Source organism: Durio zibethinus, chromosome 12, assembly GCF_047325235.1.
Source record: "Durio zibethinus cultivar Kanyao isolate XHJ-2024 chromosome 12, ASM4732523v1, whole genome shotgun sequence".
In the NCBI taxonomy this organism is placed as follows: domain Eukaryota; kingdom Viridiplantae; phylum Streptophyta; class Magnoliopsida; order Malvales; family Malvaceae; genus Durio; species Durio zibethinus.
Window position 1 is genome coordinate 17,472,278 of NC_143173.1, and position 25,725 is coordinate 17,498,002.

Sequence of the window (25,725 nt, forward strand, 5' to 3'; positions counted from 1 at the left end):
ATGTCAACAAGTGAGACCATATCTTGAAAAAAAAAAGAAAGTGGAGGAAAAAATTATTAGAGAATTTTTTTTTTTAATTTGTGAGAATTAAATAAAAAGTATAAATTTTTTGATAATTTTTTAAAATTATTTTAAAGGTTGAAAAATTAATTTAAGAAAAATTATTTGACACTATACTTTCAATATATTTGATAGTTTCTCCCAATTTAATAGAAAATTTACCTCTTTTTATAATTTTATCAAAATTACAAAAAAAAAGCTAAAAAATTGTTAAAGTTTAACATAAAAATCCGTAAAAACCTATTAAACTGCAAAATTTTTTTTTCTAATTTTTGACCTCGAACTTTTTTTTTAGAATCTATCAAATAAAAATCCACATTTCAAGAAATGAAATCTTGCCATATATCAACATCTGAGATTATGTCTTTAGGTTTCATAAATATATAAAGATACATGTACATAAATATATATTAATAGAAAATAAAACTCATATTTTAGTTTTTTTTTTCTCATTGTTACACATATGTTTTATTAGTACATCGCTTGACATACCCTAATGGCACATGATTAATAGTTTTTATCACATTAAAGTAATATAAAAATATATTTTTTGAAAAAAGATCAATTTATACCTTAAGGGTCGTTTGGAGCTTATTAATTGAGTTTTCTTCCACCTAGTAGGCACGTTTTTTAGTTTGAAAAAATTGAGCATATCCAATTCTTCATTGATGTGAGGCTTTATGAGAGACATTAGGGCTGAGATAGATGTGAATCAAGGTGAGTCCTCTCTTCTGTAGGTGAAAGAACCAGTGAAATAGTAATAGAACGAATGGTTTTGGATAAATTTGATAATTTTTATATTTATATTTTGTAAAATATTGATAATTTATATAGTCATATCATATTTTATAAAAAAAATTAAGTGTCATAATTCATATTAATACAAAAATGTAATATATATTTTTTGTTTTATCAAATTAATATAAAATTATACTAAAATTTTAAATCGTATCATTTACATTTTTTTTAATATTTTTTGAATGTATAAAAAATAAAATTTCCTCCACTTGTATATTCTTTTCAAACTCAAGACAATAGCAGTTAGGTGGCATGGATGTGCCAGTGTTGTTTGCCCATTAGGCTGAGTTTTGAAATGCAAAGCCGAAATAAATAAAAAATTTTAAAACATTTTTAAAGTTTCTCTTTTTTTCTAAATTGCTTATCTTTATTAATGGTTAAAAAATTAAGTTTTGTTTGTTTTATGAAAAATAACTTTTGAAAAATAATATATATATTTAATGTTTGTTTCTTAGAAAATTGATCAATCAATAAAAAATAACTTACTAGTCAATGAAAAATAATATCATTTTTTAAAAAATTTATATTTTCCTTTTGAAAAAGAAAGATAATTTTTAAAAAATAATTGCCTATGAATAAGACTATTTATCAAATTCGTAATCATAATTCTACTCAAGTAGGACCTTTAATATGATTTTTTAAGTTCAAGCTTAATTTTATCCGGCCCAAAATATTATTATATTAATAAAATTATTTTTATTCAATTTTACAAAAAAAATTTAAAATATTAATATTAAAAGATTTATAATATTTTAATTTTAAATATTTTATAATTCTACTTAAATTAGACTTTAGACATGATATTGTAAACTCGAACTTGATTTGATTTGATTTAAAAAATAATTATATTAATAAAAATATTTGTATTTAATTTTAATTAAAAATAAAATATTAATATTAAAAGCCTTTTGATATTTTAATTTTAAATATTTCCATTTTGTATAGTATTACCATAAATATTTTTAATATTACACTAATAAATAATATTGTATTATTATTTTAATAATAAATATTATAATAATAAATAATATTTTTATTATTTTAATATATATTTTTATTATTTAATATAATTATATAATTATATTAATAGTATGCATATTTTTAATTATTTCTTAATATTTTTAATTTAAAATATATTATTTTTATATTTTGTTGACTAATTTCTTTATATTAATATTTTAATAATAAATATCTTTAAATAATATTTTTAATATAATTTAATAATAAATACTTTCAATCTAAAATATAATTATTTTAATATTATGAATATTTTTAATATTTTACTAATAAATATGAGTATTTTAATATAATTATATAAATTAATAATATTATTTTAAGTAATTAACGTATTAATATAAAAATATAAATAGTTTTAGTTTTTATTATTAATATAATAATATAATATTAAATATTATTATTAAAATCTAATTAATTTTTAGTATTAATTATTTTAATAATAAATAATTTAATATATTTTAATAATTATATAAATATTATTTTAACAAAAATCTAAAAAAAATTCAAATAACAAAAAAAAAATTTTCATTCACTCGTTTAAATAACGAAAAATCTGTTTTTTCAGAAAAAATTATAAAATTTTTTCTAAAACACATTTCTTAAAAATAAATTTTGCAAAACTAACAGATTTTTTTGTGCAGTCGTAGTCTTGAAGACCAATATGCACTATGGCGCGGACATTTTCGATCTAAAGAAATGAACTTTTTTTTTTTGTATCCTTCTTTTAAATCGATCAGTCAAAAAATAAACACCCAAAACCTTCTTCTCTGATGAACTGTAAATTAAATAAAATCAAAGCTTTTTCTTCTCACACTTTGTTTTTTCTCAGAGCAATTTCAATGGCGCTTTCACGGCTTAGAAACCCAGTTTTCTCAGAAGCCGCTCCATCTCTCTTTAGAGCTTGTTTTCTCTCTTCCAACGCCTCACCCAGATCACTTTCTGGGTGTTGTTTCTTTTTTTTTTTTTTCCCATTTATTTCTATGCTTAGAACTGTTTGTTATCAACTGTATTAGGTACTTGCCACTTGCCGTGATAACCATTGATTTGCATCGGATTTGAATCTTTTTGGATGAAAGTAGTAATTTTGAGAGTTAGTTTTCTTTGTGAGAATTTTAGTTTTGAAATCAAATACAGAATTGCATTTGAATGATCTATTTTTTCTTTTATTGCAGAAAGTAATGATTTTGAGAGTGGGGTTTTGTGAGAATTTTGGTATGGAAATTAGATGCAGAACTTTATTGCAATGGTGCTTGAAATGAAACTATGTTCTTTGAACGTTACAAGGATATATAATTATCAAAAAGAAAAAGTTTCTGTTAAATCATTTTCTATATAAACATGTATATATATTAGTATTATCTTTAGTTCTTATATTGGGCTTTTTTTTTGTTCCATTATGCATTTCTGTCTACTTGCTATATATTTATCGCTTTCATTTATATACGTCTGCACAATGCATTTACAAACAATCTACCTATATCCCTTTGTTTCCAAGCGAAAATAGCAGTTTAGCATTTTAAGTTACTGATATGAGGTAGGAATACGTCTTCAATTGTGACTTTTCTTGATTATTTATATATGATGCCCTTTAATTTGTGCTAAGTGTAGCACCTTTACATGAGTTCATATCGTTCTACTTATGTCCTTTTACTGATTTACTGTTGCAGCACTACAAATGTTTAGAGCCCTTTCAAAGACTGAAATGGATCTTGCTTAAGGTTTTCTCTGTTGACTTCCGATTTATCAGTGGTAAATTTTGTTACGACTGCTTTACATGATTCATTAGTTATTTATGCTATGGTTTTACTTGTGTTAATCTTCATGTACCTATGTTAACACCTTTAAACATTGTCTCTGCATTTGGAGTGGAAACATTTTTTTCCTTGTGTAACACAATTTTAAACCAATGAAATATCAAGGGATAAAACTTTTAAGTGAAGTTTGAGTTTGGTCAGTGTTGTTTTTCCCTTCTTGCTTTTGCAACCCAAAACCAATACAGTTTTGTCTAAATGATGGTGATACATCAAAGTTAACTCAATTTCGTTTATTATGCCTTTATTTGGACAAATGTAGCTGGGTTGCTTACTTTCTGAATCTTACCGCTTTTTCCCCTCATAGCAGGCCCAAATCTTTATCCACCGTAATTGGAATATACAGTACTTCATCAATGCTCGAGGTTGGTATTTGATTATTATTTGCACTTTTCTAGGATAAGGTTGGCTTCTGATTTTATGAGATTTTGAAATTGCAAGTTGGAGTTCGGCATTTCTCATCTGCAGGTATATGACATCTTTACTTTTACTGTGTGTTTGGGCGAGGAATTTTAAAATTTTGAAGAATTTAAAATGAGGATATTTTAAAATACATCATTTTAAAATGTTAACATTTGTAATTGTTTTGTTTGGATAAATATTTTTAAAAGAAAATTTTATTTTGTTGAAATTTGATGAAATAAGAAATAATATAAAAGAAAAATAAAATACATATGTACAAAAATATGAAATATGAACATCATTAGATTTGTAAAAATGTGTAGATATTATTAATAATATTAAAAAGAAAAAAATTGATATTAGAGTTAAATAAAATAATATTTTGTTTTTTGGGTTTTGTATTTTATGGTGGGCCATGTGCAGTAAAGTAATGGGAGATTTGGAGGAATTTTAAAAAACCACCTCTTTAGGTGGAGTTTCAAGAGAGAATTTGACGTGGTCAAATTTCCTCTTGAAATTCCTCACAAATTTTGAAATTCTCTCTTATATTTACCCCAACTCCAAATGCCTCATCCAAAGACACCATTAAACATTTCCCTCTTTGTATATGCCCATCTAGTTTTCAAAGTCTTGTCAGAGAGGCTCTGAGTGACTTGCTTACTTTTTCGTTCCTTTCTATTTCAAACCGCTAGCAAAGTCAGTATGATCTTATGCTAGGTATCTCGGTCATAAAAAAATTGCCTACTCGAATAGCTTGCCTTGTTTAATCTCTCTTTCTCTCTCTCTCTCTCTCTATATATATATATATATTTCAAATCTATAAATTAGAGTCTAATGATAGCACTTATTCACTGTGGATATTTCTTGTAGTAGAGTCATAACCTAGCACTTGGCAAGTGCTGGGGCACCGGTTTCATGTGTTCATATATACTCAGGGATATTTATCTAGGCAAGGAGCTATTTACATGGCTAAACTTTCATGAAATTTTTTGTATCAGTTGAAGTAAGAAACATCTATGTCTTGTTCATCATAAACAATTGTGCTTGTTGAGCAGTAGGAATTCGAAAAGCAATATTTGGTATTATGGATACAAGGATTCTTATGAATGGTTCATTATTCTAGATTTTCTAGTAGTTATAAATCTGCTTGGTTGAAGAGCACTCAACTGCCTAGCCTCAGTAATATACGTAATACATGGCCATAGAATTAGTTGGTCCTACTTTAGGTTATAGGTAGGTTGTCATGTTTGCCTCAGCTCTGTCTATGGACGAATACAAGTTACATAATGTGGAATCAATACATTGTCTTTGTGCAAGACCTATTTGAAAATCTATTTACTTATATTCTTCATCTTACATATAAAATGTCAGTGCTTCAAATTGGGATGTATCACCTCTTGGTTTCATATGTTAAATAGATTTTGTGGTCTCATAATGCATTAGTGACTGTTGGGCCTTAAGCTAGCTATAAAAGTGTGGAGACGGGTCAGAGTAGGTCCCAGATTCAAGTCTACTTATTAAAAGGGTAAATATTTTCTACCATTTTTCTTGGTTGTTGGGTTTTGCTTGTTTTCTTTCATTATGATATTTGCGAAAGATTTGTTCCTTGCTTATCACTAAGTTCTGTTATTACAGACCTTCCTGAGCATACTGTCCTGGGGATGCATGCTTTGTCTCCAACAATGGTAATATATTTTGGGATGCTAAGCCTCATAATATTTGACTATGATATACACTTTCTCCCTTTATTCCAATAGTGAAGGTTGTGCTACTTCTTGCATATGTGCACAGCCAAGGTAACATTGCAAAAATGGAAGAAGAAAGAAGGAGATAAGGTGAGTTATATAAGAAACTAATGGAAGCTATAGGTTGTATGGTCTTCGCATCTGAATTTGATGTAAATTAAAGATGGTTGTTCAAAAATAAAAATCTTGTGATAAGGTGTAGTGAATTAATTGATTCATTCTATCATCCTGATTTATTTCTTGATCATTGATGCTTACCTAACATTTTGAATGTACCATGTCAAATAGAGACAGATAAAACCACCTTCAAGTTTGAAAGTCTGGAAGAAGGGTAAACCCTGTTTTTTTGCTTCTTACTGCTTTTATTTTTCCATTTCTATGGTGTCTGATGTTAAATCCTATGGCCTAATTTATTACTAAATTTTGCTTCACATATGGGATTTTTGGTTTCCTTTTACAACTTTATATTTTTGCATGTGAGCCCTTTATACACTTTTCTTGTGCTGTTTCATCTTATTAATATTGACCAAAGAGCACACTTGAATTAGTGAAGTTCATAACCATCCTTTTTTCTTTTACTGTTGCTTATGGTTGGAGTGCTTATCCGCAAGTTTTTGGCCAAGATACCATTATTACCTGAAGGTTCTAAGGATGTGCCTGTGGGACAACCTATTGCAGTAAGGTATTTTTTCTTTGGTGCATCCTTTAGTCGCATACTATTGATGGATCTATAAAATTTGATTCCATTTGAATTTTTTCAAGAAGAAAACAATCTTGCTTAGCATTTGGGGATTCTTACATCCTGATCTAATGAGCATCTGCCCTGCTTACCAACTTTTGCTAGCTATCCACTTCTTTTTATGCTTCTTGGAGTTCAAAAAAGTTTAAAGAATAACAACTATATAAATAAGGACTTATGTTCATAAACTTTCTAATAAATGGCAACAAAATTGTAGAAAAATAACTTCTAATTTCAAGCAATAAAATTTCCATCTTATATGGTGAATAACTTTTGATATCTGAATTTTTTTTTTTTTTGCTTTTTAAATAATAATTTTTTGTTGAGTACCAACTATGCAATAACCAATTTGTTAAAACTCATTTGGATGGGTTCACAAGGTTGAGGATGAACAAAATATCCAGAAGATCCCTTCTACTTTTGAGGGTGGATCAGAGGTTGAGGAAAAAACAGCCCATCAGGATGTCAGAAACACAGAAAAAGAAGAGGAACCAAGTTCTATTACTGTCAACGCCTTAGACCTTCCTCCTCACATTGTTATTGGAATGCCAGCACTCTCTCCAACAATGGTAAGAAAAATTAGGCTAAAATATGAACCTACTTTTCTGACTTTTTTTTACTGCAAAAGCTTATGTTTGCCTTTTCATATTTTATTATATAGAATCAGGGTAATATTTTTAAGTGGAGGAAAAAAGAAGGGGACAAGGTTAGTTTTATTACCACAAGTTATTAAACACTTTAAAATGCTTTGTTTTTCTATTAGAGTGAATAATAAGCTTGTTCACATCAATTTGCCTAACTTTGTTGGGCAGATAGAAGTGGCCGATGTTATATGTGAGATTTAGACTGACAAAGCTACTCTCGAATTTTAGAGCCTTGAAGAGGTAATATTCTTTCTTGCTTTGGAATTTATTGCTGATTGCACTAAAGTGACATTAATTGATAGTGTAATCTTCGGACTAACTTGATTTCTGTAGCTGATCATTTGTCTTTATGTCCATCCAAAAGTATGATAAATATTGAGGTATCAGGCGTAAGTCTTCCAAAATAGTGCTTATAGACTTATTGGATATACACTAAGATGAGAAACACCTTTGGTATTAATATGGATTTACCTTGTTGTTTTCAAGGAAATATTAGCATGATCATATATTTTAGTTACACTTGGCCATGCATTAGACCCTAAGCCTATCAAAGTGAACAACAAAGGCAAGGTCTATGTACATATATATATACCTTGTTGTTTTCAAGGAAATATTAGCATGATCATATATGTTAGTTACACTTGGCCATGTATTAGACCCTAGTTCTATCCAAGTGAACAACAAAAGCAAGGTCTATGTGTGTGTGTGTGTGTGTGTGTGTGTGTGTATATAACATTGATGCCAGGCATAAGCGTGAGTTTTCCATAAAGCACATATGTAGACATTATATTTAGTAAGACTAACAGTGAAAAGTAGTACTACTAAATAAGATGTCAAATCGAGAGAAGCTGTGTGAAAAATTTGGAGGGCTGTATTTACGTGGCTAAATAAGTTGAATCCTATGAAATTGAACAAGCAAAGCTGGTGGAACATAGTTCAATCTAGAAGCAAGGGTATTTTTTATGAGTTAATAACAAAAGAAAGGCTTTCTTGGGTTTGAGATTGATCTTGGTTAGCAATTCCTTTCATTTCTATGGTTCATTTCTGTTAATTAAATATAAACTTACTGTTGTCTGTTGAAATTGTTGGGTGCAGATACCTGGCAAAGATACTGGCTCCAGAAGGTTCAAAGGATGTGGCTGTGGGGAAACCTACTGCAGTAACAGTAAGTCGCCATTATATGCTTTTACGTTGACTTATTTCATATCTTGTTGTAAATTACTTGATGCAATTTACCCCTTCATATTTAGTCAAAGGATTTTTCGAAGTCAAGCTAATGGTAGTGACTTAACGCACATGGGGCACTAATGCTTGTTATTTTGCAAGGTTGAAGATCCAGTTGATATTGAAGCTGTAAAGACTTCTGTTAGTAGTGGTTCAGCTGTCAAAAAGCAAGAAACAACTCATCATGAATCCAAAAGTAAAGTTAGAGTGCAGAAGTCCGGTACAAAGATCAATACATCAGCTAAGTTGCTTAGAACATGGATTAGATGCATCATCACTAAAGGCATCAGGTCCTCGTGGTATTTTGCTAAAAGGAGATGTTTTGGCTGCAATTAAGTCCGGAAAAGGATCTTCCAAGATATCTTCATCTGAGAAGAAAAAACCATCAACTCAAATCAGCCCTAAGAAATCTCCTTCAGCAAGGCCTGAGTCAAAAGCTCATCCACAGCAATCAGATTCTTTTGAAGACCTGTCCAATACTCAAATTCGCAAGGTATATTTCACTGTTCAGTTATAAGGGAATTAACAAGGCAATAGACTTGGGCCTTGACCTTTTCTAACTAGGTCATTATTTTAAAGATAGGAAGAGCATTATGGACTGGTTTTAATCTTTATTCCTAAAATAATGTTCTATGTGCCTTTATATTGCATTGGCCGTCAGATAAAACTTAAAATCCCTTAAGTCCTGTGACTGCAGATGTTTATACCAAATATTGGATAGTGAAAAAATGACCTATTCATACATTTATGTATAGGTTGATATAAAAAATTGAAGCATGCATCAATATAAGAAAGGTAAGATTTATGCGCTAATGACCAAACTGATGACAAAGGCAGATGGTGGTGTAGGAGAATATGGAAATAAAATGATGCAAAGAGCTTTGCCCAAATTAGGAGGTTTATATGAATGCATTTGGCTGAAGTTAGAGGGAGCAACATTCAAATGACATGGGGTTCAAAGTTTGCATGTTATAGTTTGACGAATCAGTTGCACTGACAAGTGATTTATTTTAAGTTGAGTTCACCAAAAGGACACAGGCCTTTATGGCTATTGCATTATAGAATCACAGATTATTGATTGAATAGGATTAGTAAGGGGTTTGATTGAGAGGGTTTCCTTTTATTATTTATTTATTTAAAACTTATTTATCATGTATGACATATTAGGGTTGGTTTTAAATACGGGCAATATATCTTCATAAACTTGATATTAATACATCTGAATTAATAACATGTTAGGGTTGGTTTTAAATAAAGGCACTAGAACTGTGATAGAAGTATTTGAACATGTCAGTCTTCCTTTATGTCCCTGTATGCTATTTGCAATACAAAATGTCTGAAGGCTTTTCCTTAATATTTGTAGTTAATTTATTCGTTCAGTTAATAGTTGGGTTCTTTGAAGAGAATTAAATTTCTAAGCTCAAGGAAAGTCCGATTATTGATTCTTTGTTCTTTTCTAAGCAGTTTGAAGAGAAATGTATCTCTGTTACTGCTATAAGTTCTTTACAACCTTTGCATTTGTTATACTGTCAAATGTTGTTATTAGTAAGACGTATTACAATTCATCTATTTGTCTGATATTTTTGGATTTCTCTTTTCACATATTATTACCAGGTGGGTCTATGAGCCTCCTCTAACATCCGAACAGGAAAAGACTTATCTTGTTTTGTGTTGATAATATATGGTTGCATCGAAGAAGTTTCAAACAGGAAGAGCACTTAGACTGCTAATTTATCATACATTTATGTCGAGTGTACACACTGTGTATAGGAAATTTCCAGCATCAGCTTATCAGTAATAATTGCTATTTTATAAAGTGGAAAATAATTACATTATTCCTTTTTCTTCAATTAAATTTAGCTTTCATACAAAAATTTTGGCTCTTTTGGCTTATTTCTATTAAAAAATTTGCTATTTCAATGACTGCAGGTTATTGGGATGTTGAGAAAAGGGGAAATAATAGTGTGATTCTGTTGACATATCAATTTCAGTTGCTACTGAGAAGGTATGTTTCCAATAAGATGTAGTTCTCGGGCTCCATAGAGCAACGGGTTTCATATTATTTTATTTGGATTGCAGGGTTTAATGATTCCAATTGTAAGAAATGCAGATCAGAAATCCATTTCATCAATCTCCTCAGAGGTACTTTCATTTTTGACCTCTACCCTTTGTTGATTTTAACAACTTTGTTTGGCTCCACTACTCTGTAGTGTAAGTGATATGACTGCGGTTTTAAGCCTAGCAGCCTCGCGTTGGACATAACATAAGCTTGAGCTTTCTCAATTTTGGTTACTTTACACCAGATCGTTAGGTATATTGCCTATGTACTCTGCCTTTTAAGCTTGTTTAAATCTAGGGAAATAACAGAACACAAACTGCCTGTTGTCTGGCCCCTTAAATATGTTAACTAATCAAAACCTCAGTATAGATATAACTTAAGTTAAACTAGATCTTTAAAATAATCTGCACTATATAAGATGATAGTCAGCAAGTTCAGAATTACATGTTTTACCATTCTTTTGGTCTGTTTCTTTTCTATTCTTTTCCTTCTTTTTTTTTATCTTTTATATATATATTTTTTGCTTTTTCCTTTTCCATTTTCATTTTTTTTTGATAATTAGTATATTTCACCACTACCATCACCAACAAGATGGCTTGATCGATTAGTACAACAAGTCAGCCATCACTGTCCTCCTTTGAGACTACCATTGTAGCGACCAAAATCCCTACACAAGCTTATGTTAATACAAATAAAAAAAAAGAGAGAGATCTGATTCAAAATCAGACTCTCGATGTCTCCTCAAATATCTTTAACCACTAGATTAAAGGCTTGGGGACTCAGACACAGGCTTTGAATATTGGTAAAGTTGTTTTAAGTTTGATATGCTTTATCAAATTTTTTGGGTTTGATATTAAATTTAAATAAATATTAAATTTCAAAGGTTTGGATTAGTTCTGCATTTGATATTTTTGATTTAGGATTTAGGCTTGTAAACTGAACGCAACCATGATAGTTTTTTGCAACTTCAACTACAATTTTGAGTTTCAAATACCTACCAAATAGTTTCTCCTTTAAGAGAATGGCCCTTGATCCAAGCAATCCAAATTGAGCCCGTTTTAGACAATAAAGTCCAAATATATTGGATGATACAGACTTTGATCAAACTGAAAAGATCTTTAAATAAATATACTTTAGATTTTATGAATATTTCCCCATCATTTTAGTTCAATTTAATGGTTAGTGAAATATGAAAAGTTTTCTAAATTAAATTAATTCGTTTTTTTTTCTTTCAAAATCTTATTTTCAAGGCATTAGTTAATAAAATATAATTTTATTTCAAAAGTTTATTTTCAAATAATTAATTAAATAAAATATGAAAAAACTGGAATTAATATATATAATTTGTATAACTTTTCTTTTCCTACCTATTTTTAATCAAACTCATTAGTTACTAAGGATATCAAAAGTTTTTTTTGAATAAATTTTATTTCTAATTTTTTTTAAACGTTGTTTTCAAATCATTAATTAAAAAAATACAAAAAATTCACATTATTTTCAAAATCATTAATTTTATGCTTTTTCTTCTCCCTATCATTTATGTAAAAAAAATAGTGATATTTTAATTAACAATTTTTATTTTAAACCAGGTGACGACATTGACATTTTTCCTTTCAAAGATTTGTTTTCAATTTATTAAATAATTGTATAGAAAATTAATAATTGACAAATGAAAACAGGAGGAAATTTATAGAAAAATGATTAGTAATTTTTGTACACCAAAACATTTTAGCAAAATATGTCTTTGGACTATTTAACTTCAAGTATATCAAGAAAAAAAACTAATTCTTCTAAAATGAGAAAAAATTGACAACTTTCTGAATTCAAAAATATAAACAATTATATCATATGTTCTTACTTGAGTTACTTGTATTTTAGCTACTCACCATTTATTGAATAAAAAATATTGACACCTTCATAGAATAAAGTAACAGGAAAACCATTGGCATCAAGTTAAATAAACTTTGCATCGTTTATTTCCAAAATATGATTCAATAAAACTATGGATTCCAAATAAAACATATCACTCTAATGTTCCTCTAAAAGAAAATAAAAATAAAAAGTCATTGCAAGAAAAATTATCGCATTTCTCAAGAAGAAACACCACACCGCTTTTGGCCATGATTTCATGAACTTTCTTAGACATTCCACGCCATTGGAAGGTGAACTTCCAATTCACAAACACACCATAAATCTCTCACTCAAGCTTCATGCAATCACAAAAAGAGAAGAAACAGGACAATCTATTCCACGCTGAATTCATAAGTTACATGCTGCAATAAAGTTACAAAACTTTCATCAGTTCCCTTTTTTTATTATTTATTTATTTATTTTTTGGACAAGAAGCTTGCGTTCATATTTTGAAAATCAATTTCTAACAATAATCAAGTGCAAGAAAAAAAGATGAACTTCAAGAAGCTTGCACCTACCTCTATTATTATTCTTTTTCATCATACTTATTAAATTGGTTTCTGAATAAGAGAAAAAAAATGCCCACACTGATAATTGATAAATTAATAACATCATACCATATAAAAATAAGAGACAATAATTTATAAACTTAGATGAGTAGGTACAAATGATGATTGACTAACTCTAAACATTTCAAAAGCTTAAAATTATAAATCTATAGGAAACTGAATCAATAGAAATTCAATAATGGCTTATGTGATTAATAACATCTATTTTATCAAAGCAAATAATTAATAAATTGATATTCACTTTTAGGTAAAGTCATTACATACTTTTATCTTTAAAATTGTTTAATGTCAATAAATATATAAGTTATATGGTAAATTCGTATATGAATATTATTTTAATTATGTAAATATGTGTTCAATACTAACAATATTGTAATTAAAATCTACGTTAAATAGCAACTAATATAGTTAATTTATCAAAATAAATAAAACATATTTTGCATATTAAGCAAAAAAAAAAAAAAAAGCTATATATTTCAGTGTTCAACAAACAAAATAAAATAGCTTGTTGTTATTATTATCCTTCAAATAAAAAAGAGTTATAACAAAAAGGTATTCCTAATCGATGATTATATTAATAAATAACGTAAGTAAATAAAAATTAATTTAACTTACTGGCTCTCTTCATTATAATTTATGTTATGGTTAATTATATAAAAATTATAATCTATATATATGTTATTTCTAATCATACATAACGTATATAAATTAATTATATGTATTGAGAAATAATATGAATTTAATAAAAGAAATATAAAAGAAAACACAAATATACAAAATGAGCCTAATTTCCTGTACATGTAACCACACATCCAGGTGAAAAGGTTATTTATTAATCAAGAAAATCTTTTTTATATGTTTACAACTACCATGCTTCCTTACTTAGACATAGAAGTTATTGAAATTCACCGGCTATGCAAATCTCATAATTATTTAAACTCTTTTAATGATTTAATGCAATTAAAACTCTAGTTTTACTGTAAAATTTAAAATGCTACTAAGAAAAAATTACTTTAATAAAGAGTTCAAAGTTAATAAATAAATATATAGATAAAAATTCAAAAGTGGTGAAAGTACCTTGATTATTGAACCCAAATACATATTATGGTAGTAGTAACCTTAACCTGCAAATATATATATATATAAAGCTTAACGGAATACCTTCTTAAAAAAATTAGATAAATATAAAACTATGTACTTTTATATAAGCTTAAACTATATATAATTGCATTTCTTACCATAGTAATTAATCCTGCGTAATGTTATTTAGATATTCTCTTTTGATATTCTTCAGCATGGATACAACATTCTTCATATCTAATCTATCTTCAGGTAATTCAGTTGAACAATCCAAAGCTAATCTCATAATAGATGATATACAATTTGCTTTAATAACAAAATATTCATCCATTTCTTGCACTAAACTAGAATCTATTACACCAATTATCTCATTTGATAATGACCTTTTCACCCAATGCTTTATATTCATTTCACCAACGAAAATTTCATCTGTGGGCTTCTTTCTTGTGAAAGTCTCTATTAATAGAACACCATAGCTATAAACATCACTTTTTGTCGAAATAATTCCCATCGATCCGTATTCTGTATTTTAAATATAATTGAATCATTAAAACGATCTCATGCAATAAAATGATAAAATACTAATATCTACTCGTCTTGGAATAGAGAAAAAATTAAAAAAAAATGAAAAAATCACCTGGTGCCATATAGCCAACAGTAGCTAGTGTCATTGTTTGTTTGATGGAATCTCCTTCTCCCAATAGCTTGGCAATTCCAAAATCCCCCACGTGTGCAACCATGTCCTCATCCAATAAGACATTACTTGGTTTTAGGTCACAATGGATTATAGGAATCGGATGTCCCAAATGGAGGTATTCTAATGCCGATGCGACATCTATCATTATGTTGATTCTTTGTAGGATATCCAATACATAATTGTAAGAATATAACCATTTCTCAAGGCTCCCATTAGGCATGAACTCAAGCACTATGGCTTTGAAATCAATAGTTGAACAACAAGTAATAACCTTGACAAGATTGCGATGAAGGATATTGCTCATCACTTCACATTCAATGTCAAAACTCTTAAATGCTTCATCTATTTGCAAATTGAAAACTTTTATTGCGACTTCTGTTCCATCTGAAAGTATTCCTTTGTATACAGAGCCAAAACTTCCTGAACCAAGTAAGTTATTCCCACTAAATCCACCAGTCCCTTGCAATAGTTGATTATACGAAATTCTTCTCCTTTTCTTGAGAGGAATTAAATCGTTAACCATTGCCAAATTCATATTCCCCCGTTGCCCTTTTTTGTAGACAATTATGACAGCTACAACTATTATTATTGAAGCAAATGTTGGTAAAACATACCTCAAAGCATGAAGAGCGGTCTTCTTGAATTTTGGATGGATTTTATTTTTGCAAGGTGAGACTTGTAGTCTAGGTGAACCACATAGTGCATAATTTTTCATGAATGATTTGGCTGTGAAGTTCAAAAAGGGCCCTTCACTTGGTATTTCTCCTTCCAATCTATTGAAAGACACATTAAAATAATTGAGATCATAAAGTTTTTCCAAAGACTTGGGAATGACTCCAGAGAGATTGTTGTTAGATAAATCCAAGCTTTTCAAACTTATCAAGTGACCCAATGATTTTGGAATAGGGCCTTGTAATCTATTTCTAGAAAGATTCAAAACCTGTAGATCATAGAGACTTCCAATTGTGGACGGAATATCACTTGATAATAAATTCCTTGACAAATTCAAAGAGATAAGTACCTTCAAATTTCCAATGTCAAGTGGAAGTGAGCCGCTAAGATTGTTTGATGAAAAGTCCACTTCTAAGATATCTTTAAGGCTCCAAAAAGTTAAAGGTATTTGCGAATACAATTTGTTGGAGAACAAGTATAGATGTCTCAGAGAAGTCAAATCACACAAACATGTCGGTAAAGGTCCATCAAGCTCATTAGCACCCAATGATAATTTGTACAATCCCTCCAAACCACAAAGATCGTGTGGGATAGAGCCTTGTAACTTATTCCCAGAAAGATTCAAAAGTTGGAGATTTTTTAGCCTTCCTATTGTTGTTGGAATAGGTCCAGTCAATTTATTAGAAGAAAGGTCTAACAATATAGCGTTGCTTAAGCTACCAATTTCCATGGGAATGCTGCCTCTAATTTTGCAATCAACGACCAATAATTTTTGAAGTGATGTGGAAAGATTTGAGATAGAAGTTGGAAGAATTCCATTCAATGGGTTGAATGATAGGTCCAAAATTCTTAGATACCTGCAATTTGCCAAGGAATAGAGAAAGCTCCACCCATGAGTTGAAATTTTGGTGGTCAAATCATTCGACGGAAGGTTCAAAATCTCAAGGAACCTCAAATTCCCAAGTGTATTTGGAATAAGGCCATAGAATGAGTTTCTATCTAAATCTAGGCCTCTGAGCTTAGAAACATTGGAGATAGAGTCAGGAATATTTCCACTGAGATTATTCCCCCATAAGTAAAGCTGCTCAAGATTTGAAGCAGAGCTCATGTATGGTAATTTACCTAAAATGAGAAAAAATAAGTTTTCAACTTTCCATACAAGAAATAAATTAATTGTTTTGCTTTGTTGTGTTTTTCATGAATCTATGATGCAAGCTGAAGTGAATGCAATGCTTACATATACGAACATGAGTGAGGAGAAACATGAAAAAATTATAAATATGAAACAACTTCAAGTTTTTCTTGTTTGATGATCTGGAATGTATATATAGTTTATAAATATTTTTCATATTTATAATGATTAGAAGGCTCCATGCTTACGTATAATAAAGTAAAAAAGAGGAAAAAGGAAAAGAAAAAGAAAAATGAAGATAGAAGAAAGGTAGGGAGAAAAGAAAATATTATTAAGGTTTCTAGTATATGCTTAAAATGTTTTCCATTTATGTGAGAATTTTATTTCTTTAACTTATCTCAATTGCTTTAATGATAAAAAGATTAAAGAAATTTTGGATGATGAAATTGTTCATTAAAGAAAAAGAAACAAGACAAAAATGAAGAAAATAAAAAATAAAAATATATTTACATTAATTTCTTTGAGAAAGTGTAAATATTTGGAAATAAATTAAAATTTTTATCTATGCCATTTTAGGAAAAAAGACTCAAGAGAAATGATAAAATTTCTTTCATTTTAGACCATATGCATAATAAAAGAGATAACTACAAAGATTCTATTCAAAGATTGTTAAAAGTACATGTACTCTTTTTAGTTTGAAAATCACTTTCTTTCTTCCCTAAGGTTAGATAGAACCTTACGAATGCTCTACCAGAGGAGGTTCATTTGAGATATGTTGGAGTAATACTGTATACATCTTCCTACTACAATAAAAAATTCAGTAATATGATGACAAAAAATGTGAAACTAATGAAAAAGATTTTAAAATGATGCTTTCGATTACACAATTATTACAGGGTGAAAAGCCTTGCCTTAGTCCGATTTAGAGGGTGAAGTAAAGGTAAGTCAAAAAGCTCTTCTTGGATACTATGAAGGCCACATAAGAGCATTACCTTGGGAGAAAAAATTTGGTTACACTGTTTGTTGATGGAATTTTTCTACGATGTAGTCTCTTTAATCTCAAGCAATGTTTTGTCAGATGTGGGAGGGTGGGTGATTTTTATGTCCTAAAAAATCAAAAGAGAGCCAAAAATGTCTTAGATGATTTTGTCCATTATCTTGATCTACGGGATGCATTGAGGGCTGTCAAATTTCTAAATGGTTAGCTCCTGAGTTACTCCACTCTATATGTTCAAATGGCAAGGAATGATCAAAGGTCTCCTGCTAGTTCTAACCCCACCACTCACCACATGGAAAAAGGTGTAAGCTGCATAGAAGACTTTAGAGATGAACGATCTTATGCAGAGGTGGTTCATATGTCTGTCAAATGCACTCAGTTAAAGGATAACATTGTATCAGATGGTCAAAAAGAAGAGGTTTTAAAATGGCTTAACATCCTTGAATACATTCCTGAAAATTTAGATTTGGTTGGATTACAATGGAATGCTGTTGGGATAGTTAGATATTCTGATACTGCAAATGCCATTGATCAAATCTTGTCAGAGAACTTCGATGATAGTTCTGTCACTATAATGGGTGAGAATATGGTTCTTTTGACTTTTGAAAGCAAAGAAAGTAGGGAAAGACTTAGATGAAATTCTTTAAGTAAAATTTATGAAGTTTTTAACCAAAAATGATTAAATAAAAATTAAAATCGAAAATCAAAACTGATCGATTAAAATATCTTGTTACATAGATCAAGTATGCAAAATTTGAAAAAATTTTAAAAAAATTTATATTTTTTTATATAGACATTTTTAGTAAAAATATTTATAAAAATTTTTACCGTTAAATAAATATTGATCAAATTTAAATTAAAAATAATTTTTTTAATAATTTTTTTTTTACATATTATTGATCTTCACATTAAATTCTATCAATCTATCTGTTTTTATTTTTTTATTAAAGTTTTTATTAAATCATTTTTAAGAAAAAATTTTACAAACTTCACCTAGAAAACTTTATGTAAGTTTTGTCCAAGAAAGTATGTTATTATCTCTGGAACTTGGTTAGTAGTTTCTATTGAGCTTATGAGCAATAGTGATCTAGACGCTGAGAAACTTTTCAATGTTGAAGAAAAATTTCACCTTTTTACTACTATTCGAGCAGGTAAAAGAAGGAAAAAAAGTTAAGGCAAAATATTGGACAAGATCCAATCGCAAGTCTCGCCAGATAAAGACAACTCTAGTTTCCAATGTTCAAGAGCACTTATGAGATGAAGATATTCGTTGTCGAAATAGAGCTTTTCTAGAAGGATATGATAGTGGTTATGAGGTTAATGTTGGGAGTTTTAGCGTTTTGCTATTTGTATGCTTTTGGGATATGGAAGTGCCCCTATGTAAAAAGAACCATCGACCATGAAAGTTGTTGTCTATATTTTTTGAAATTGTGATGCTTTGGAGATCAATTGGGGCATCCAGTTTGATAAAAATTTTTTAAAAAGCTGAATGATATGGTAGATGTCATGGCAAAGGTGGATGGTGATTTTGTCATGGCAAGGGATAGTGGTGTTTGCTTTCATTATTTGTTTACCGACCATGGTAGTGTTTGCCAATAAAACTACCCCACGTGGATACACACTAGTAATAAATATAAAATTAATGAAATACATTGATATATTTTCTATTACACAAAAAATAGATTTTAAGTATTTGCAGATAAATAAATATAAAAATATAAAATATTATATTACTACTTTAAGTTAGATGTAACAAAAAATTAAATCGGCATTAAATTAATATGGGAGTAACAAAGTACGTTAATATTACTTTTTATTACATTATAAAACAAATCAAATAATTTTATCATATATAATTGCTATGGGATAATAAATAATAGCCATATTACATCACAAGTTTTGGGTACCTATCCTTTCTCCACATTGGCCAACTTTGTAGACTTAGCAAGTGGTGCGCATCTTAGTTAGGGGCATGACTCCATCATAAAATGTTTTTTTTTTTAAATTATAAATATTTTCCAAAAGATGGAATTTTCCATTTTCGGGTTTGATTTTCAAATTCTTTTGAGTCTGTTTTGCTTTTCCCTAATTTAATTGGAAACAGTTTTTGATTTTAATAAGATAAAAAAGGTTTGAAAAACATTTCTCAAGCCTTTCAATGACACTTCATTTGTTTAACAGTTTTTATAATTTTATGATTATTTGTTTTATAATCCTAAACTAAACCTTTTTTTAAACTAAAGTAAATAATTTTAAATATAAAAGTAATGAAATGTTTATAATGAAATTACCTGATAGACTATTGTTGGCAAGACTAATTGCTTTCAAAGAAGAAATGTTGAAGATGGAATGTGGAATCAATCCACTTAACTGCATAGATGATGCAACTAATTTCTCCAATGAAATAAGATTCCCAATCTCCCATGGAATTTCACCTGCAAAGGAAAAACAACTTTATTATAAAACTATCCACTTTCTAAACATTTCAATAATATTGAGGTTATTTAAAATGCAATAAAAGTCAATTACACAGGAAACCCCTAATTTCTTCAATGTTTAAAATATGAAGGAATAATTAATTTCATCAATACTAAAAGTTTGAGTCAAAATGAGAAAGCATAAAAGAAAACCAAATGTGACTATTTTCATGTTGATCATTCTATTAATTTTTATTTTTTAGTTATTTTTTAATTTTTGTTATATATACAAAAATCATGAATATGATGTAATTTACTCTATTTTAGGTTTTTTTTTCTATTACTTTTTGCAAAAACAAAAACAAATAGGAATAAAAAAAAATATTATGATCAAACAGAGCCTAAATAATAAAATGTCCAAGAGATATCTTTTGGTTTATAAAATTACTTATCCCATTTGAATTATTTCCGTTGAATCAAATTGGAACCTAAGTTCCCACAGCTATCACGACGAAATCCCACAGCAACTAGACAATCAAGCCTGATCTTAGGCTTTACTTGATCATTAAAGCAAAAAGTTGAGTTCAGTACAAAAGTAAGTAATATTCTTGAATAATTAATTAAAAATATTTTAATTTCTGTTAATAGTTTAATATATGATTTTACTTTTATATAGAATAATAATAGATTACATTTTGAATGCTTATTTTATTTTACCTTTTTCTCAATTTTAATTTAATTAGGTGGATACCACACATTGTCTCGGATTAAAATTTTTTTATTTTTTCATCCCTGTTCATTGATTTTTTAAAATTTTTTTACCTAATTTTAAACAAAGCACAAAAAAAAAAGGTAAAAGATAAAAAAATTCAAATGAGAGTGGCACATTGACATATAAATTAGCTTCTTATTCTCACAATATATTTTATTAAAAAAAATTTTATTTTATATTTTTACGTGGAAACCCACTTAATATCAAGCTTTGAATAAAAAAACCAGTGAATATATATAATTAAATAGGTAATAAAATATTTATTTATATATGTGTGTATATATATATATATATATATATATATATCATAGGATGGCTTGATGCAAAGTATCATAAATTTGATTTTGACATGTCCCTTGTTTCTATAAAAAAATTCGACTTAAATTTATTCGCTATTGATTTTTTCCAAAACCTCTCATATTAAATCGAGATGGATACAAATATAGTGGATATTGATTGTTTTGTAATTCTTATCAATAAAAAATCAAACATGTGATGTACCCTTGATATTAGGTAGTTCCTACATAAAAATTAAATATGTAAAAAATTATAAGTTAAAATTTTGGAAAAAAATAAAATGGTAAAAATGACAAAGAGGAAAAACAATCTTGATACAAAGTGGGTCTCACCTTTAAAATTTTAAATTTTTTAAAAATAGTTATTAAATATTTAAAAATAAGGAAATAAAGAAAAACAAAAAAATTAAAAAGAAAAAGAAAATTTTAATCTTTCAAAAAATAATTATTAAAATTTAAAAAAAAAAGAAGGAAAAAAAAAAAAGAGGAGTACCACATGACACCTCTAGGATGGTCAAGTTTTGGTCAAAATAGCCTAAATTAATTATATAAACAGATATATATGTTTTAGTTTTTCCTAATTTCTTTTGTGTGCATTGTTGGAGTCTTGGTCAGCGTAAAGCTATATTCAGTCGCGTAACTTAGGGAGTGTTAGTTTGAACAATATTTCACTATATAATTAGTTCGACAAAATTAGTGACAAATTAAATATTTTGCATTTAAAATTTAAGAACGAACTGTTTTGATAAAAGAAAATTATCAAAGGCAAAAAATAAAAATAAAAATCTTACCTTCCAAATTATTTTCCTCCAAGAGTAGCACTTTGAGCCTCGTTAAATTTCCAATACTCCTTGGAATGCTGCCACTGAATCTATTGAAGGCTAAAGTTAAATTTTGAAGACACCTGCATTCATCTATACTTGATGGAATTTGACCAGAAAACTCATTTAAGGCCAAGTAAAGTGCCTCAAGATTGGGAAGATGACGACATATATCTTCAGGTAAACTGCCAGATAGACTGTTAGATCCAAGAGAAATCACGTGTAGGGAGGAAATGTTATAAATGACTGAAGGAACAGAACCAGAAAGTTGGTTAAATGCCAGACGAAGTATCTTTAGATTTAGAAGATTACTTATCTCGGATGGAATGTGTCCTTGAACGAGATTCTGCCTCAAGTCCAAGATTTCCAAGTTGGACATTTTAGCTAGTGATTGAGGGATTGTACCTGTCAAATTGTTGCACCGGAGGCTCAAATATAAAACTTTATTTAATCTCCCAAAACATGAGGGAATTTCCTCACTAAAAAAATTGAAGCTTAATTCTATGAGTTTCAGACGATTTAATTGCCCCAACTCTGTCGGTAAATGCCCATAAAAATTGTTGTGACTCAAATCAAGAGATACTAAGAACGACAGATTTCCCAATTGTGGAGGAACAGTTCCTATAAGATTCATGTTGGGAAGATTCAAAGCGTTGACTCTCCTATGCTTAGAAGCACAAGAGACACCAATCCAGTTGCAAACAGAGGTAGCGTTGGTCCAATTGTTTGCTAAGATATTGTGAGGATCAACGATTCGGTGTTTAAATTCGAGAAGAGCATATTGATCTGTCGTAAGGTTCCTCACACTCATGGCGTAACTAATCATCAAACAATGAATGAACATTAAAGCTGACGACAGAAAATGGAATTTTCTCATGTCCATGGCTGTGGGAATTGATGAAATGCAGGATGGTTTGAGGAAGTCTGCTCAAAGTAATAGTTAAATATAGAATCAACTAGACTTAGACAGGAAAGTCGTTCGATGGTCTTCGTCTTCACAATAAATAAACGAGTGAAACTTTTCACTTTGAAATTAATTTATATTTTAGCATCTTTTTTTTTTCTTTTTTCTTTTTTTTTTTCTATCTCTTTCTTTCTTTTTATTCCTTGTCTTGTACGCTTTATTAGGCCCCATGACTCCACGTGTTACGCGAGATTGTTGCAAAATAGTAATGCTGCATCTCTCTTCTTGGAGAAAATATAGTAATCTATGTTATTTTTAAAGCAGGTGGAATCAATTTAATTAATGAAATTACTTAAATTTTAAGATGATGATGATGATGATAATAATAATAATAATATGTAGGCACAAATACTTATGTTTTGAATTTGTTTTTGTAAAAAAAAAAAAAAAAAAAAACTACACATCCAATACATCGAGTAACATCTTTTATTAGCTAACTTCCTTTTTTTATCAAAATATTTTCTTCTTCACTCACATATCAAGTGTGTCATAATCTAAAAAAATAAAATTAATTTAATTATTAAATTATTTTTATAAAATAAAATAGAGATAAATTAAATTATAAAAATTTAAAATTAACACATAAAATAAATAAAAACATAAAGCATAATTTTATATTTATAATAAGAAAAAAAACCATAATAAGAGCTCAAACATAATAAAAATTTTATTCAACATCTTAAAATAAGTCCAAAATACAACTCCCAATATCTTTCATAAAATGTCAAAAGTACCCATAAAAATTAAATTAAATCTTTCTATGACCCTTATGAACATGTGTCATCACCACATCTATCTGTAACTAATTTTTAATTTATAATGAAAAGCGTTAAATCGATTATAATTTTATAAAAAAAAATTTCTAAGGTAATAATGATGATAATGTTGTTAGGATACAATACAATCTAAATTTTTTTTGCTAAATAAATTTAAATTTATTTTTAAACTAAAATTGTGAATATATATAAATATATATATATATATATATAGATATACACACACACTAATGGTAACGTGATTGAGTTGCAGTCATGAGTTAATCAATTGGTAAATTTACATTAAATCCAAAGTTAAAATAGAATAACAATATAAATTTAAGATTTTAAAAAAACTTTTTTAATCTTATTAAGAAAAAGCTACCCACCCATAAAGTAACATCCTATAAAAAAATTAATTTTTAATGAATTTTCTTCGCCCCACATGAGTATATTGAAATATGGTACTTCTATTAAATTTTTTATTTATATGGTCTAAAATAGATTTAGTAATTCATATATTTGTATTATGTCAATATACGTATAAAATATGAAAGTTTTCATATCAAATTTATTTTGATAAATCAAATATAAAATACTTTTTTTGTTGTTGTCAAATCCACATAAAATTTTTGTCAAAACTTTAAATAATATCACTTTCACATATTTTTTCATATAATTTTAATCTTACGTGATCGTGTTAAACTTAATATTATCATATATATATATATATATATATATATATATTGCAAATGATTCCACCTAATGCAAGCAATTCTCTCTCCAATTGACCTGACTAAGAAATTTTGAAGTCAGAAAAGCAATTGACTTTGTTGCAAGAGCAAGAATTAATCTAAACCTTACCAAATCAAAGCAACCACTATTATTTTTTTCGGAAATCAAAGCAACCACTATTATTATTACGACATTAACATGTGAATTTGTATGGTTTCAAAAAACAGTAAGGTCTTCTTCTAACTGCGTTTCGATCTTTTAATATTATATGTTGAATTTGATTACTTTATTATCATACTTGGGTTGTTAAATAATTGAGCCTGGGTGTAAAACCTCCTAATTTGTAACCACTACTTTTTTAAGGTAAGGAAAATTAAAAGTATTTATTACCTAAATAGGCCATTTTTAAATTATTTTTTCTTTTCAAAGAGTTTTTTTTTTTTAACGAAATGTCAATTTTTATTACTAAACAGGTAGTCTAGTACTTTTATAAATCTTTGGATGAATTTGATATCACCAGGTAATTGATACCAACGGTCTTGGTCTTCACAATAAATAAAATGAGTCAAGCTTTTGATTTTGGGCCCTCTTATTTGCTTTTGATCTCCTTTTACAAAGCATATCTAAAACCAATATATCTTTTTCTCTTTTTCTTTGTATTTATTGGACTTGCATACTTTGTGAGACCCAACTAGTCATTTCTCCTTGACTCCGCGTTTTACGCCATGGGCTTGTATGAAATTTCAGGCAGTCATTCTTTTATATAAATATAAATATAAATTATATATATTTTTCTAAGAGATATAAATTATATTAGGATAATTGATCATTGATAATATTCAATATTGAAAAAAATAATTTTAAAATTTTAAAATACAATATCGTACTCAAATTTCAAATAAAAGTGATCTAATTATTTTTTAAAATTTATTTTCAAATCATGAATTTATAGAATATGAAAATATTAAATTAATATGATAATAGTATATAATTTTTCCTTTACTTAACATTCTAGTTAATTTCAGTGGTTAGTAGAATATAAAAAGTTTTCAAATGAATTTTATTTATAATCTTTTCTTTCAAAAATTCTTTTTTAGTATTAATTAATGGAATATGAAAAGAATGAAGTTAATATAATAATATTTTAAAACCAAGTTATAAATTAAAATTGCTTTAAAATTTGCTAATATATGGGACCAAATATTTAATGAAATTCTTGTGCATTTTCATTTTACCCTTCAAACAATTCATAAAATTATATAAAAAAAACTATATATTTTTCACATTTATCTTTTTAATTTAGTTCAAAATTTCTCTTGATTTCATTTATTTCAAATTTATCTTCATTTCATTTATCTCAAATCGATAACTTTAAAAGTCAATGAAATTTGCTGCCTTGATATCATGT

The 25,725-nt window shown here is 28.0% G+C and overlaps 2 protein-coding genes across 5 annotated transcripts; one reads left to right on the plus strand and one right to left on the minus strand.

Moving 5' to 3' along the window:
- The first annotated feature begins 6,955 nt into the window (after positions 1–6,955).
- LOC111296526 (dihydrolipoyllysine-residue acetyltransferase component 1 of pyruvate dehydrogenase complex, mitochondrial-like) lies at positions 6,956–19,052 on the plus strand. 3 transcript variants are annotated; one of them, XR_016326031.1, is made up of 8 exons: positions 6,956–7,141; positions 7,234–7,278; positions 7,385–7,456; positions 8,312–8,381; positions 8,543–8,933; positions 10,370–10,445; positions 10,520–10,582; positions 18,709–19,052. XR_016326031.1 is itself a non-coding variant. In XM_089740930.1 (5 exons), exons 3-5 carry the CDS (start codon positions 7,398–7,400, stop codon positions 8,774–8,776), a joined length of 363 nt encoding a protein of 120 aa, XP_089597056.1. In that variant the 5' UTR covers positions 6,956–7,141; positions 7,234–7,278; positions 7,385–7,397; the 3' UTR covers positions 8,777–9,121. The 3 variants fall into 3 exon arrangements, 1 of the variants encoding a protein (XP_089597056.1); XR_016326030.1 differs by lacking the exon at positions 18,709–19,052 and having other exon boundaries at positions 10,520–11,002; XM_089740930.1 differs by lacking the exons at positions 10,370–10,445; positions 10,520–10,582; positions 18,709–19,052 and having other exon boundaries at positions 8,543–9,121.
- Positions 14,226–22,800, minus strand: LOC111297689 (uncharacterized). 2 transcript variants are annotated; one of them, XM_089740929.1, is made up of 5 exons: positions 21,834–22,800; positions 19,796–19,992; positions 18,747–18,781; positions 14,697–16,609; positions 14,226–14,581 (listed from the first exon to the last, which is right to left on the minus strand). In XM_089740929.1, the coding sequence occupies exons 1-5, from the start codon at positions 22,744–22,746 to the stop codon at positions 14,226–14,228; spliced, it is 3,414 nt and encodes a 1,137-aa protein (XP_089597055.1). In that variant the 5' UTR covers positions 22,747–22,800. The 2 variants fall into 2 exon arrangements, with proteins under 2 accessions (XP_089597055.1, XP_089597054.1); XM_089740928.1 differs by lacking the exon at positions 18,747–18,781 and having other exon boundaries at positions 14,697–16,550; positions 19,849–19,992.
- Positions 22,801–25,725: the final 2,925 nt, after the last annotated feature.